This window comes from Nuphar pumila, chromosome 15 (genome assembly GCF_984573655.1).
Source record: "Nuphar pumila chromosome 15, dmNupPumi1.hap1.1, whole genome shotgun sequence".
Classification (NCBI taxonomy): domain Eukaryota; kingdom Viridiplantae; phylum Streptophyta; class Magnoliopsida; order Nymphaeales; family Nymphaeaceae; genus Nuphar; species Nuphar pumila.
In genome coordinates, this window is record NC_143263.1 from 45,428,171 (window position 1) to 45,442,353 (window position 14,183).

Consider the following 14,183-nt stretch of genomic DNA (forward strand, 5'->3'; position numbering starts at 1 on the left):
CCAGTTAAGCATCTTTTAATTGTAAGATGGCACCATCAAGGTATAGACTAGGGGTGGGCATCTGGTGGGCCCGCTAATGGAACGGGCTGTTGATCGAGCCGGACCAGTCAATGGTTCGGCCCGTTTACTAATGGGTCGGGTTTTGGCCTGGTTCTTAATGGGCTCGTGTTTGAAGAGAAGCTCATGGCCCAGACAGGCCTAGCCCTGTTTGGCCTAATCTTAAAATGCATCAATAAAATTTTGGGTTAATGTGAGAATAGCAAGTTCTCATGCAATTAATTAGGTAAATAGTAATAATTAACAAATAGAAAGTTCCCATGCAACTAATTAGGTAAATAATAATAGTTATCCAAGTTACTATGTAATAGCTAACTTTTAAAATTTTTATATAATTAAAAAAATCTAACTCACCGTGGTAATACAAACAAGTTACTCACTTTCATGCCCAAAGGGGGTTGGCATATTGGGGTGCGGCCTTGGCTGCTAGATGGGCGGTCAAGGTTCGATTCCTATGAGCATCTCTCATCTGCACAAGCCAACGTCCAGCATGGGCTCCTAAGACTGGGGTCCTAGCCTTGAACATTTTTTGTTTCTTCGGGTTAAAAAAAAATACTCGCTTTCATTGCAGAAAGTGGGTCCCGAACCCAACTTTACACAAGTTTGTGAAATAATACATGTCATGTTGCAGTTACACGATGCCCACAGATACCCTAAAGCCTATGAAAAAGGCGATGCACCATATTCTAAAAAAAATGAGCATCTAGACTAGGGACTTGTGGTATATGGGTCGGTTCATACTTTACCTGACAAATTATCGATCTTTTTTTTAGTTTGGAATATGTTTCAGATCTGGATCCAATCGAATGTCACAATGTGAGTCCTCAATCCAGTATGAGTTGAGTCTCTATGGTATTAGATCTGCCGAAAATGGTCAAATGATTTGTTTTCATATTAAAAATGTGAACAGGTTGTGTTAGACCCATATCCAACAGTCCGATTACTCGTTTCCAACCTAGATCCGACTAGACTCACCATATTTGTTTCGAAACCAACCCAGATTTAGATGTATACTATCCAGATCTGACAACATGAGTTAGATTCAGTTCAGAACAGAGTCTGTAATCTCACCAATTTGCACCCCTAATATGAGTTAGCATACAAGATTTGTAAGATTATATCTAATATGATTTGGGTCTCTCATAATTGCATTCGTGTATTGGACCTTGTTATATTAGAACCGAATGCAATTATGAGAGACCCAAATCATATTAGATATAATCTTACAAATCTTGTATGCTAACTCATATTAGGGGTGCAAATTGGTGAGATTACAGACTCTGTTCTGAACTGAATCTAACTCATGTTGTCAGATCTGGATAGTATACATCTAAATCTGGGTTGGTTTCGAAACAAATATGGTGAGTCTAGTCGGATCTAGGTTGGAAACGAGTAATCGGACTGTTGGATATGGGTCTAACACAACCTGTTCACATTTTTAATATGAAAACAAATCATTTGACCATTTTCGGCAGATCTAATACCATAGAGACTCAACTCATACTGGATTGAGGACTCACATTGTGACATTCGATTGGATCCAGATCTGAAACATATTCCAAACTAAAAAAAATGAGCATCTAGACTAGGGACTTGTGGTATATGGGTCGGTTCATACTTTACCTGACAAATTATCGATCTTTTTTTTAGTTTGGAATATGTTTCAGATCTGGATCCAATCGAATGTCACAATGTGAGTCCTCAATCCAGTATGAGTTGAGTCTCTATGGTATTAGATCTGCCGAAAATGGTCAAATGATTTGTTTTCATATTAAAAATGTGAACAGGTTGTGTTAGACCCATATCCAACAGTCCGATTACTCGTTTCCAACCTAGATCCGACTAGACTCACCATATTTGTTTCGAAACCAACCCAGATTTAGATGTATACTATCCAGATCTGACAACATGAGTTAGATTCAGTTCAGAACAGAGTCTGTAATCTCACCAATTTGCACCCCTAATATGAGTTAGCATACAAGATTTGTAAGATTATATCTAATATGATTTGGGTCTCTCATAATTGCATTCGGTTCTAATATAACAAGGTCCAATACACGATATAGAAGAGTTGGCAGCGAGCCATGATTCTGCCGTGAAGCACAAAGATCAATTCTTCAAGGGCTTAGCTCAAACTTTTTATTTAGTTAATGTGCCAAACTCAACCTTAAAGCTCGGATCATTAGAAGCCCAATAAGATCATTATCAGTTTGCACATGCACATTGCCCACTAATATCATCAACTTAACAACATTATTAATAACTATACCAATAATGTTTATGTAGATAGAGATTAATTTTTTTTTGGGATATAGAGAGAGTAACACGTAACAGTTGACGAACATTCTGTCCGATGTTATCGGACAAATGTCTGCGGTTGATCGCGTGCAGATCAGCCGCGGGCGTCATTTTTCTGCCCAGGGGCGCGTCTGTCGTCATTCAACGATAAACTCGTTCAGCGTTGCGGGTTTTACTAGAGACTAAAATAATATTTATAGAAACCATATTTGCTACATTCGTTTGCAACTACAAATGCCTCCTTTCTTTTTTTCATTTTTTTAGTGTTTTCATGAAACTAACTTTACAGACGTGATCTGGATCCTGTGTCAAGCTGAAGGCCCAGGATCGAATCCTTCTGCCACATGGGGTGGCTGTGTTGTTCTGGTAGGGGGCCAACCTAACCCCAGCTTGCCTTTCGAAAAATAAAAAATAAAAAACTTAAAAGACGTGATCTACATGTTTTTCTTAGTGGAAATTAGCTCTCGGACCGTCCAATTAAGACACTTGGGCAGATTTTTATAAGATTTAAAAAATAAACGGTCAACAATGTACGATAATGATAATTTTTTCGAGTCATAAAATCGATAAAACATGACCCAAAAGCCAGTCACCACTATTTTGGACATGTTTTTCATCTATGAAATCCAATTGGATCAAAACAACAAGCACCATGGAGATAAAGAGACATTTGTAGCTACAAACTCTTGTAATAAACAATCTCTCATATTTAAGGCTCTGTTTGACAGCCTTGCATCGAGATGGAAACACCATTTTCATGTATTGCCAAAATATGGTTTCACCAAGATCTAATGTTGAGAATGGAACTGCCAAAAACACATCTTGTAAATGGTGTTGAAATGCGCTGTTGGGGCTGCCAACTCCGTTCCCAATGCAGTGTTTTGGCAACCACTACTGTTTCCAAATAGCAATAGCAGAGAGCATGAGAGAACTAGAAGAAACCACAATCCACCTTTAATTCAAGGCCCCAAACAGATGCAAAATAAGATGTACAATCTCTCCCTTCAAATGTTTACCTGGGTTCGAATGAAATAGCTCTCTCTCTCTCTCTCTCTCTCTCTCTCTCTCTCTCTCTCTCTCTCCACACACACACCCGTGCGTGCACACATAGAGATGCAGATAGACGAGCAAGATGATTACTCATTTCAGAATAACACAAACTTAGTTATAACAGTAACAAGCTTTTCACAGAATCATAAGCACGACTCCCCTGTATTCCTCTGTTAACAAGGTTGATATCCAAAACTATATTAGAGAGAGACCCTCATCCGCTGCCCAAAACAGTCAAAATAACTCCATGGCATCACAATTTCAGTCTCAAATATATGAATTTCGTGTGGTAAGAAGAGAAAGAGAAAGAGAAAGATAACATGGCAAGGGTCGCCGATCTATGTTTGCTTACCATTCGGCTTGGGTGACTGAATGTAAGGAGAAGCATGAACACCACTTGATAAGGTCCTCACCGGGCCATTTCTCAAAGCATGCGCCTGAGCTTTGGGATTTCTGGCATTAAAACTGGCACTACGGCGCTCAGCCTGGAAAGGCTGGAAATTGTAGGAGGAGCTGGCCATGTCTTTGAGATTTATAAGCGGCTTGAGGGCTTCGACGACTTCGCTCATCAATGGTCTAGCTTTTGGGTCACGACTGAGGCAGTAGGCAGCCAGCTGTGCAGCTTTCTGTGCACCTTTGATTGAGAAATGGCCTTCGAGCCGAGGGTCTATCAGCCGGTAGAAGCGACGCCTCTCTCCTAGATGAGGTCGAGCCCACTCCACAAGATTGTGTTCACCATTGGGTCGGTTCTTGTCCATGGATCTCCTGCCGGTCAGCATCTCAAGAAGAACAACACCAAAGCTGTAAACGTCGCTCTTGGATGTCAAATGCCCTGATGGAGGAGATTCATTGATTGAGAAAGACCAACAATTCCAGGAAAGATGAATTAACTCCAGATTGAGTTTACTAGTCATCCCCATCAATAAGTAGCAATAACAAAAGGAAATCATTGTATTATCTGTTCGAACAAAAACCTTTCACAATTATCCACACTTGAATTCGAAAAGTACCACAAACTGCACGAGCTAGATGCAGATCAATTCTACAGATAGCAGCCTATTAACCAAACTTCAAACATAACACCTTGATTCACTAGGACAAACTTCAAACGTAACACCATGATTTCACTAGGACAGTAGGATAACCAGGCCTGAGACAGAACTAGTGGATCCAACCATTTTCTGATCTATAAACACTTCTCTAAACATTGGTATTGGCTGTTTGATTAAGACCCTAGTGGTGCAATCATGATGTCTGAAAGCTCAGACAAAACCTTATCAATACATGAAACCAGAGACTCTACAATATGCACAGAAGTGTTTAGGACCCGATAATTGATTAATCAACCAAGCATTGGACAACTCAAACAAACTTGAGGGAGAGTAGAATATAGAGGTAGGACAAGTAATTTAAGATCATAACAGTTCTGACAAGCATCCCAAGCTGGAAGCAGTTTTTGTTTCAAATTGAGGATATCTAAGGGACAAGATGAACCGCGGTACATGTGATGGGCGCAATCAAATGCAAAGCAGCATGCCAACATTTTTTACCATGAGAAGTAGAAACTCATTCGATAACTCCAGATGGAGACCATAACCATTTCAGATGGCCCTATCTAAGACGTTCTTCAAACTTGGACTGGCCAAAAACTCCAGCAATAAGCAGTCTTACTGTTACGTAACCATAACCAAATGGTTCTCTGCCAATTCTTTAACAACTCCTCGGAGGAGGAAATATAGAGTTGACCACAAGAAATTGAAAATTTTATGAAACTCACCAGTCATCACATACTCGGGGGCAGCATAACCATAAGTTCCCATTACTCTGGTTGACACATGAGTCTTATCCCCTTCAGGACCATCCTTGGCCAGCCCGAAATCAGAGAGCTTGGCATTGTATTCCTGTAGAAAATATTTCACAACTGTGAGGACTAGACCAAAAAGAACATAATCAGACTAAATACTAAAACTTGAAAAGAGACTAGAGTTGGTAGTCATAAGCCCCAGGCAAACTTGTGCAAGTGGCCTTATATCATGTCAGTTAATGAAACAAGACAAAAGTTTCAGCCTAATATCCTTATGAGCTTCAGAATCAAATACTTGTTGAGGCAGGTTGACTCATGGATCAAATGCATAAGTTTTCCATGTATATATGTGGTTTACAAATTAATTAATAAACAAAACCAACAAACATAAGTTCACGGACAATACATGAAAAATAAAACCATGATATCCAAATAGTATAGGGCTATAACAACAGTGCACTTAAGAAAGACTGAGAAAACAAATTCAATATAAGACCCCACATTGTTGTCACATCTAGATCAGCCTAGACTAGATCTTTTTCCATTTATTACACAGAGAGAGTGCACCCAAAATCAGAGACCTGGTCACGCTGCTCTTTTGCCTGCTGTACCTGCAGTCGCTGTCCAGGGCATAAAGCTCCATGGGTGCCCCCCTCAACCCTTAGGGAGCCTCCAGCTTTGCCTTGTGAAAGGGGAGTGTGCACGCAGGGAATCAAATCCAAGGTAGGGGGAAAGCTCTCCATCCACAAGCCTGAGGCCATGTGGGCAACCAATTGGGGTCTAGCCAAGATTAGATATCACATTGTCATATTTAACACAAACAAAAACACAAAAAGAAAAAAAAAACTGATATGGTGAGTCCAATCAAAAGATGAACATTTTTGTTTATTAAGAAAAAGAGATGGACCAGGTTTCATGTAATCACAGTAATGGATAAACTAGAACTTTTATATTCTACATAAACATGGGGGGAAAACAAAAGATATGGTCAAGGATATACTCCTTTATATTTGACATACTACAATGAAACCAACACAAAACTGAAAAATGGATAAATACTCCACATGCTAGAATCACCTTAAACTATCATTATGCATTTATGACAATTTGCACATTAAAAGTATCATTAATAAAGAGAAGATTCGGTGGAGATACAACACTCTTAACAAAACAAAACAAAGATTAACTGACTCTAAACTCTCATCAACCAACAAACAATGGATGACAGCCTGGTCCACGTCCTATACTAAGCATGCTTAATATTAAGCAGATGAAAACCCCTTCATTGACTAGACCATAGTGCTATCACATAATGAGTCAAGTATTAAACCAACACAATAGAATCAAAAGAATGACAGTTTGCTTATATACATACCGCATCTAACAGGATATTAGACGTTTTGAAATCCCGGTAGATTACTGGCCTTTCAGCTTCTTCATGAAGAAAAGCAAGACCCTTTGCAGCCCCGAGGGCAATTTTCATTCTGATAGACCATGGAAGAGGCAGAGACCCTTCTGCATCAAAAGTGGTTGTTACCAGAAAACATTAAAGCCTTCATAGTCAAGAGCGAGAAAAAGTATTACATGACCTAGCCAAGGGAACAAAAGAAAAAGAGACTCAAGCCATTCACAAAATAAGATCACTAATGTTATCACCAACAATTTGATTTCTGGTCAAATCAATAAATGGAAGATCAAAAAGCAAAAGACAGTGTACAGTACAAAAAAGGAAAAAGCACAATAATTGGTCCTAAATTGCACATGGTGTTAAATGATATTCATGCCAAACTATGTCACATGGGTGCGGGTGCGGCACTTTAAAAAAACCTGGGTGCGGGGGTGCGGCAAAAATATAAAAAATTATATTATATATAGAGTCCAAAAGTTGGACATAAATGACTCTGGGTGCGTTGACTGCACCCAGGTTCAGGTTGACCGCATCGGGTGCGGGTGCGGCACCTAGTTGGAGAGTTCCTGTGACATAGATGCCAAGCAAAATAGGCTTTAAAACCAGATCTTGATGCTCATATCACTTGCTACAGAAAATGAGAAAACCAAACAAGGATGCATCACATGACAAAATACAGCAATCCCAAATTATCTATTACTAGCTCATGTCAGAAAGAAAAGAGGACAGGAGGAAAAAAACACACAAGGTATCACTTTACTTAATACACTATATAGTTATCCTCGCAATCTCAAGAACACTAAAGACCCAACATGTCTAGTTCTTGAACGTCAAGAGGGCAATTTTATTTTTTCAGTCTCTTTGCTCATCTGACCCTTCGGATGTGATCTACATATCAAGTTTAGTAGAAACTAACCTTCAGATCATGTTTTCCTGACACATTTGTTAGATTTTACGAGGGTTGAAAAATCAACGGCCTATAATATATCAAATTTTCAAACCTCAAAAAAAAATATTTTTATATCAAAAAATTATGATCCAAGGGTTGATTCCTACCATTTTAACCATGTTGAACACATCCATGAGGTCAGATTTTGTCAAAACAACCTTCCCCTATGAGTTTCAACTAAGGGGTTCTTTACTCAAGAGGGTATATATATATATATATATATATATATATATATATATATATATATATATATCACAAATATGAAACATATCAACCTTTAGGGGTAGTTTGTTTCACCCAATTTACACATGAAAATGGGGGTTTAGGTATGAAACCCTCCATTTTTGTATGCGGGTGAAACAAACATGCTAACTCCATTTTCCTGTAGAGCCCACAGTCATCATGGGTTTCTTTTCACGTTGACCATGCATTTACTATGTAAATCCATAATCCGCACCCCCCCCCCCATGAATGGATTTAGCATCTTTTCATACATGGGATGGCCTTCCCATCATGGGATGCCTTTCCCATGAAGTCTTTTTTTATTGGTGGGAATGAAACAAACAACCCCTTAAAGATTTCAAAAACCTTACTCTTCATGAGATTATGTGAAGAACCTAATGCAGCAACTTCAGCAGCCCAAAAGAAAGGTATCTTGAAAAGCAGAAAGAAAGGCTAAGAAAACCTTGTTTTCCAACAATTCCAAAACTTCCACATATCAGAACTGGTGTACATAAACGTGGAGTTTCTGGACAGCTAAAATCTGTCAATGGCGCACACTGTGCAAAGATCCTTGGCTATATCTGAACAGCATCAGAGCCTAGGACTGCCATTATCAATACCCAGACTTTTAACACATGAACTGCTCTTCCAATATGTGCCACACAACTTTGGCTTCTTATTTTAGTCAAACCATTTGAGGCCCAAACAGTTTAGGTTTCTGCCTGTCCACATGATATCTTTGCCAAACCTCAAAGCCATCCCAAAACATCTTGTATCAATAATCGTCCATAGTTCCATGAATAGTTCTTGTTCTTGAAAGAATTATGGAATTTAAGGACATGTAAGCCACTCATGCCCATCAAATCCCCATCCCAGGCTGGCACATAGTCACATCCTGCATTTAGCCAAAATTCCTAAACATCTCACACTGAGGAAAAAATATGTAAATAGCATCAAAGAACCACCTTGCACATAAAGTCAAATTATGTCACTTCTCACTCTATGTCACATAGGTGCGGGTGCAGATGCGGTGATACAGCACTTTAAAAAAACTTGGGTGTGGGGGTGCGGGGAGGGTATATATATATAAATTTTTGACAGTTTTAAGTTAACACTACGTGTATGTGTGTGCATATATATATATATATATATATATATATATATATATATATATATATATATATATATATATATATATATATATATATATATATATATATATATATAATGTAAACTGAACTTGGTTAGGATTAACTGAATATACTTTTGGACAGAAATGGACCTCAGTGTGGTTGAATTCACCTGACACAAAGGAAGCCGTGTCCAAGTGTCGCACCCGCATGGGTGTGGGTGCGATGCGGGTGCGGTGCCCTGTTAGAAGAGTCTATGTTACATAGTTCTCAGTTGATTGTCAGATATAGTTATACTCTATATTCATTTAAATAATCTTGCTCCAAGTGATGAACCCACTTTAACATACATTAGTCAGAGAAAGATGTCTCCGTGAACCCAATTTGGTATAAAAGCTTGATTATTTCCTTACACTCCACAGTCCACCATATTTCCGGCTTGCCATTTCTAAGAATGTTTACGTTAACAAACAGCCCCATAAAAAAAGCCTACCCGTATTCCCTTCTCTGAAAAATTTTCCCTGATTTCAGCCTTGAACAGACTGGAACTTGCTACATGCTAACATACAACTCTTAATGTGCAGCTAGTTCAGATTAGGGGTGGGCAACGAGCTGAGCAGCCCAATGGGCCAAGCCGACCCGGCCCGCCATGGGCTGGGTTTGGGCCAAGGTTTTAGGCCTGGGGCAAAACCCAGCACGTTATATACATAGGCCGGCCCGATGGGCCTGAGTTATTTATTAATTTTTAATAAAAAAAAGTATTGCATAGTAACTTGGTAACTATTACTATTTACTTAATTAGTTATATTAATTTTATGAAAACTAGAAAGATAATTAATTGGGTGCTTGGGAAGTTGGAAACTTGTTAATTATTACTATTTACAAATGGATTTGGGCCTGACCCGGCCCGCTTCACATTTGCCCGTTGGGCCAATGGGCCGGGTCATGGGCTTCTCTTCAAACCCGATCCCATTAAGAACTGGGCCAAAACCCGGCCCATTACTAAACGGGCCGGGCCATCTCCGGGCCGGACCGGGCCGCTCTTAAAGCCCGGAGGAACAAGCTCTAAAGCGGTCCAGGCCGGCCCGATGCCCACCCCTAGTTCAGATATAGCAGTTGATTTGCTTGAAAGTTGCAAATCATAATGCACTTCAATATTAGAGGCTCTATACTTTTGGCATTGTGTATGATGAAACCACCCTTTTCCTTCCATCGTTTAACACATAGTAACATAGAGTATGCAGTGGTTGAGTTAATACTCAATCTATAACTAAATGACCAAAATGTAGGCCTGAGACAAGAGCCTCAAATGGCTCCACAAGTTTCCCAGATGAGTCACAATTGCTAAGTTTTTCCCTGTATCATGGCTTCAAATGAATGGAAACTACCAAGAATAATTATGATATCTATGGTCAAATTCATATCCACTCAATGTGTACAAGCAATCAGGAAAATTTATACCCCGCCTGTGCTACAAGCAATCATCTTTTGTAGAATCTGAGCAATGCAAACTGAAGCAGAAGCTCAATGAGTATTGGAGTCCATCCAGCTGATTTCCAGTGAAAAGATACAAGTTTATCCTGAATGTAGAGAAGAAAGATATCTAACCTTCCCACATGAACATTGTGGAATCAGAAAAAAGGGTGCAATTCCAACTCCATCATCCCCATTACCAACAATGATCACAGTACAAGACCTTAAATCTTGCAGAATGCTTTGTTATGGAGCTCGTATTAAGGAAAAAATTCTCAAACATTCTACAACTTTTAACACTTAATATTCAAACATTTAAAGGAAGCAAAAAAAGAGACTCTTTGTATGTTCACAATTACACTACCAGAATTGCTCAAAACTCAAAACTTTCTATATATGCAGTAAGATGACATTCAGGGATTCCATTTCCTATCTAACACATATAGCATTTTAGACGCATATTACTGAAAACACATCTTGCCTAATCCAGAATTTTGTTTTGTCGATTACATTAAACATAGATGCATATCCAATAATGAGGAAAAGGAATTCTCAGGTATTAATCATATGACGTTCCCTTCTTTGTTGTGAAATGTGAATGAAATGGTTCAAAACAAAATTTAGATTCCATAAAAACCTGCAAATGAATTTTGCATGAGGGACCTTAATCAATGTTCCAAATTCTTGGAGATTAGAAAAAGGGAGTGACATACTTCTGAAAAGATGGTTCTCCAAGCTCCCTCTAGGCATGAACTCATATACGAGCAACCTCTGATCATCTTCAATGCAGTACCCAATTAATTTAACCAAATTAACATGGAGCAAATCACCTAAAAAGTTGACCTCAGCCTACAAAAAAAAACATTATATAATCCATAAACTGAAATCCTTCAATCACATGTCCAAAGTTCAACATTACAATGTGAACAAACAATCATTACCAGCCACTCTTTATGCCCCTGAAGCCCATCGTGGTTGAGTGTCTTAACAGCAACTGTAAGACCAGTGCCCGGCTTCATGGGTGCAGTTCCATTCTCTTCAATCCAACCCTTAAAGACACAACCAAATCCTCCTTCACCGAGTAAGCTTTCTGGTCTAAAATTCCTTGTTGCAGTCTTGAGATCATTAAAGGTGAACTTCCTAAGTTGTGAGGCAACTTTTATCTCCTCACCCACTTTTGGTGTTGATGGATTACTTTCTGGATTACTGGTAGTCGTGGAGGAGACAGCAGGTAAAGTAGGTTGGTCTCTACTACTGTCATTGGCCGATTTACTTTCTGCAAATTCAAACAAAAACAATTCAGTGAATATGAACTTAAAAGCATACAAGTCACTAGGTCTATTTGGTATTGCACTTCCCATCAATTACTATTCACTGTTAGCTATATTGGTTCTGGGCCTCAAATCAAAGCACATATCAAAAGATGCTCCATTTAACAAAATAAGATTCTCCTGCCTTCATTCCAACCTCGGAGAATGTATAATAGAAAAATATGTATGTGCCAAGGTTTCCTAAAAAGATGTCTCTTTAACCCCGGTTTTCATAGCGAAGGCATATGAAAGAAAATATTTCATTCTTAAGCAATATGATCCACAAACCAACACCATATTATACTAACAAAACTGAATCAAATGCGTCTTCATGGGGTTTGTCAAAACCTACTAAGTATGCAGATTACAAAATCTAACCAATTAAGCCACATGAAGAAAAATATAACATAAAAACAAAAAGGTTGCAACAATAAGAAATGGAGAATAAAAGAGAGGACGGGTTACCACAATGAGTGCTAGTGCTGCTTAGAGAGTTGTCCACCTTAGATCTTGAAGAAATGCAACTACCCATGAGCCTAATCTTGAAACTCCAGCACCCAGAATCCTCCACACCATCCTTCTTCTTTTTCCTCCCCTTTGACTTCCCCACCTCCTCCCACGCTTCCACCTGCACAACCCCAGGCCCCAGACCCATCTCTTCCCAATCCTAGCACTAAAACGACACCAGCAACATCACCACCATCGTACAGAAATCCCCACGCCAACTCCAAATAGACCAGCAAGTACCCACAAAGGAAAAACCTCAAAAGAGGGAAATGAAAATAAAAAGGAAGGGAAAGAGATAGAAAATCATCAAGCAAAACACCACAGAAATTTTGCTAATCCCCAAAATATACAGGGAAATGGAGCCCAAAAATAGTTTCAGCAAGGATATATGACCCTACACACCAATTCTCCAAATCCGTCACCAAATTTATCAAATCCAGCAACGCTCCAGAGAGAAGGAAGAGAAAAAGTAGGGGAGGCAGAAAAAACAGACAAATCAGAGAAGAAGAAGAAGAGATACCCAATTTTCCCAAGAAAAGGAGTAGACCCTCTTCTCTCTCTCTCCTTCCCACTACTCTTTTTTCTTTCCCCAATCACCCAAGAAGAAGAAGAAGGGTAATCAGACTCAGGACTCTTCAACGGGTCAGTGAGTCAGAGTCAGAGTCAGAGAGAGAGATAGGAGAGGGGGCAAGTGGAGCTGGGTGGAGCTGCCCGGAGAAGGCGGGCGGGAGGGGGAAGGACCATCGGTCAGATGGGTTTAGCTAACCAGCGACTCTACAGCGTCATCCTTCAACCCTTCTTCTTCCATTCGAGAACCACCACCGACAAAGGCTCATCGAAGACTCAGAGAGAGAGAGAGAGAGAGGGAGCAGGTGGTGGAGTGAGCGAAAGGGAAAGGTAGGGGGAGGGCGTGGAAGGGAGTGCAAGTTAGAGAGGGTATAGTCGGGCAGTAGGGGCAGGATGAGGGGAAGAATTAGCAGACTGGATCGCACCGAGTGGGGGCTCCTCCCCCTGCCTAGCTACGTACAGTGTGGGGGCACACTGTACATCCCCTTTCTTTATTTTGCTTTTTTTTTTTTCCCTTCCCCTTTCTTTAATTTTTTAAAAATCTCTGTTACATTCCTTTTTCTTATCACTCTTTTTCATTATTTTTCTTTTCCTTTGTGTTTCTTCGGTTCTTTTTCTTAATTTAAAATTACACATACACGCATTTTATGATTATCCCTCTCATTTTATTTGTACCTTTCCCTTTTTCTTTTGCTTTATTTTTGTTTTTCTCTTTTTTTGTGTGTTTTTTAATTACTGATATGCATTTTTGAACTAATTTATGGTTGGTAGTTAACATTGCTAATTTTGATCGTTTGTGAATTTTGACTGATCATTTATCATTATTTTAGTTAAAAGAATCTCTCTCTCTCTCTCTCTCTCTCTCTCTTGGGGTTTACATTGTTTAAGCACATTTTGACTGAGCTTGACTCGGGTTTTGCATCGAACCGATCCAATTCCAAGCAGAACAGAATCAGATCAGATGACATCCCCACTAACATCCGCAAAAGAATGAAAAATAGAAAAAGAAAACCTTTGTGAGTAGGTCTTCGCAATCCATCACCCGGACCAATTTTACAAACCGGGTCCAGTTTTCGATCCAGGACACAGATTTAGATACTCCTGACCGAGTCAACGAACCAAGTAGTCCAGGTCTTTGTTAAGTTGGTCGAGTCACGGCGAGGATGGGTCTCAAGGGAAGTGGTGAGCCGTGGGGCACCATAGAGCTGGGCGAAGGGGGTCGGGTCAGGTGACTAGAGGGTTGGGAAGCAGCTGCCGACTGGTGCAGGGCTGACCAGTCCAAGTGGGTAAATCGAGGAAGATTGGAACTGGGCCAGCAGGGTCCACAATTGCATATTTCTCAAGCAAAATCCATGTGATGGTCCGGTCTGCAAAGTGGGCCGGATTGAGAGCCTTGGCCAGTTTCCAG

General features: G+C 39.7%; 1 protein-coding gene across 3 annotated transcripts; it reads right to left on the reverse strand.

Moving 5' to 3' along the window:
• Positions 1-3,477: 3,477 nt before the first annotated feature.
• LOC149815302 (serine/threonine-protein kinase PBL34-like) lies at positions 3,478-13,118 on the reverse strand. 3 transcript variants are annotated; one of them, XM_089988353.1, is made up of 7 exons: positions 12,167-13,118; positions 11,333-11,667; positions 11,105-11,240; positions 6,585-6,721; positions 5,183-5,306; positions 3,758-4,237; positions 3,478-3,575 (listed from the first exon to the last, which is right to left on the reverse strand). In XM_089988353.1, exons 1-7 carry the CDS (start codon positions 12,354-12,356, stop codon positions 3,541-3,543), a joined length of 1,437 nt encoding a protein of 478 aa, XP_089844479.1. In that variant the 5' UTR covers positions 12,357-13,118; the 3' UTR covers positions 3,478-3,540. The 3 variants fall into 3 exon arrangements, with proteins under 3 accessions (XP_089844479.1, XP_089844480.1, XP_089844481.1); XM_089988354.1 differs by having other exon boundaries at positions 3,478-3,626; XM_089988355.1 differs by having other exon boundaries at positions 3,544-4,237.
• Positions 13,119-14,183: the final 1,065 nt, after the last annotated feature.

Excerpts from the sequence above, each read along its gene's own strand:
- LOC149815302 (XM_089988353.1), bottom strand. The coding sequence starts at position 12,356 with ATGGGTCTGGGGCCTGGGGTTGTGCAGGTGGAAGCGTGGGAGGAGGTG. Across the intron at positions 11,241-11,332 it reads AGGGGCATAAAGAGTGGCTG|GCTGAGGTCAACTTTTTAGG; the intron begins GTAATGATTGTT and ends TTTTTTTTGTAG. Across the intron at positions 5,307-6,584 it reads CTAATATCCTGTTAGATGCG|GAATACAATGCCAAGCTCTC; the intron begins GTATGTATATAA and ends TATTTTCTACAG.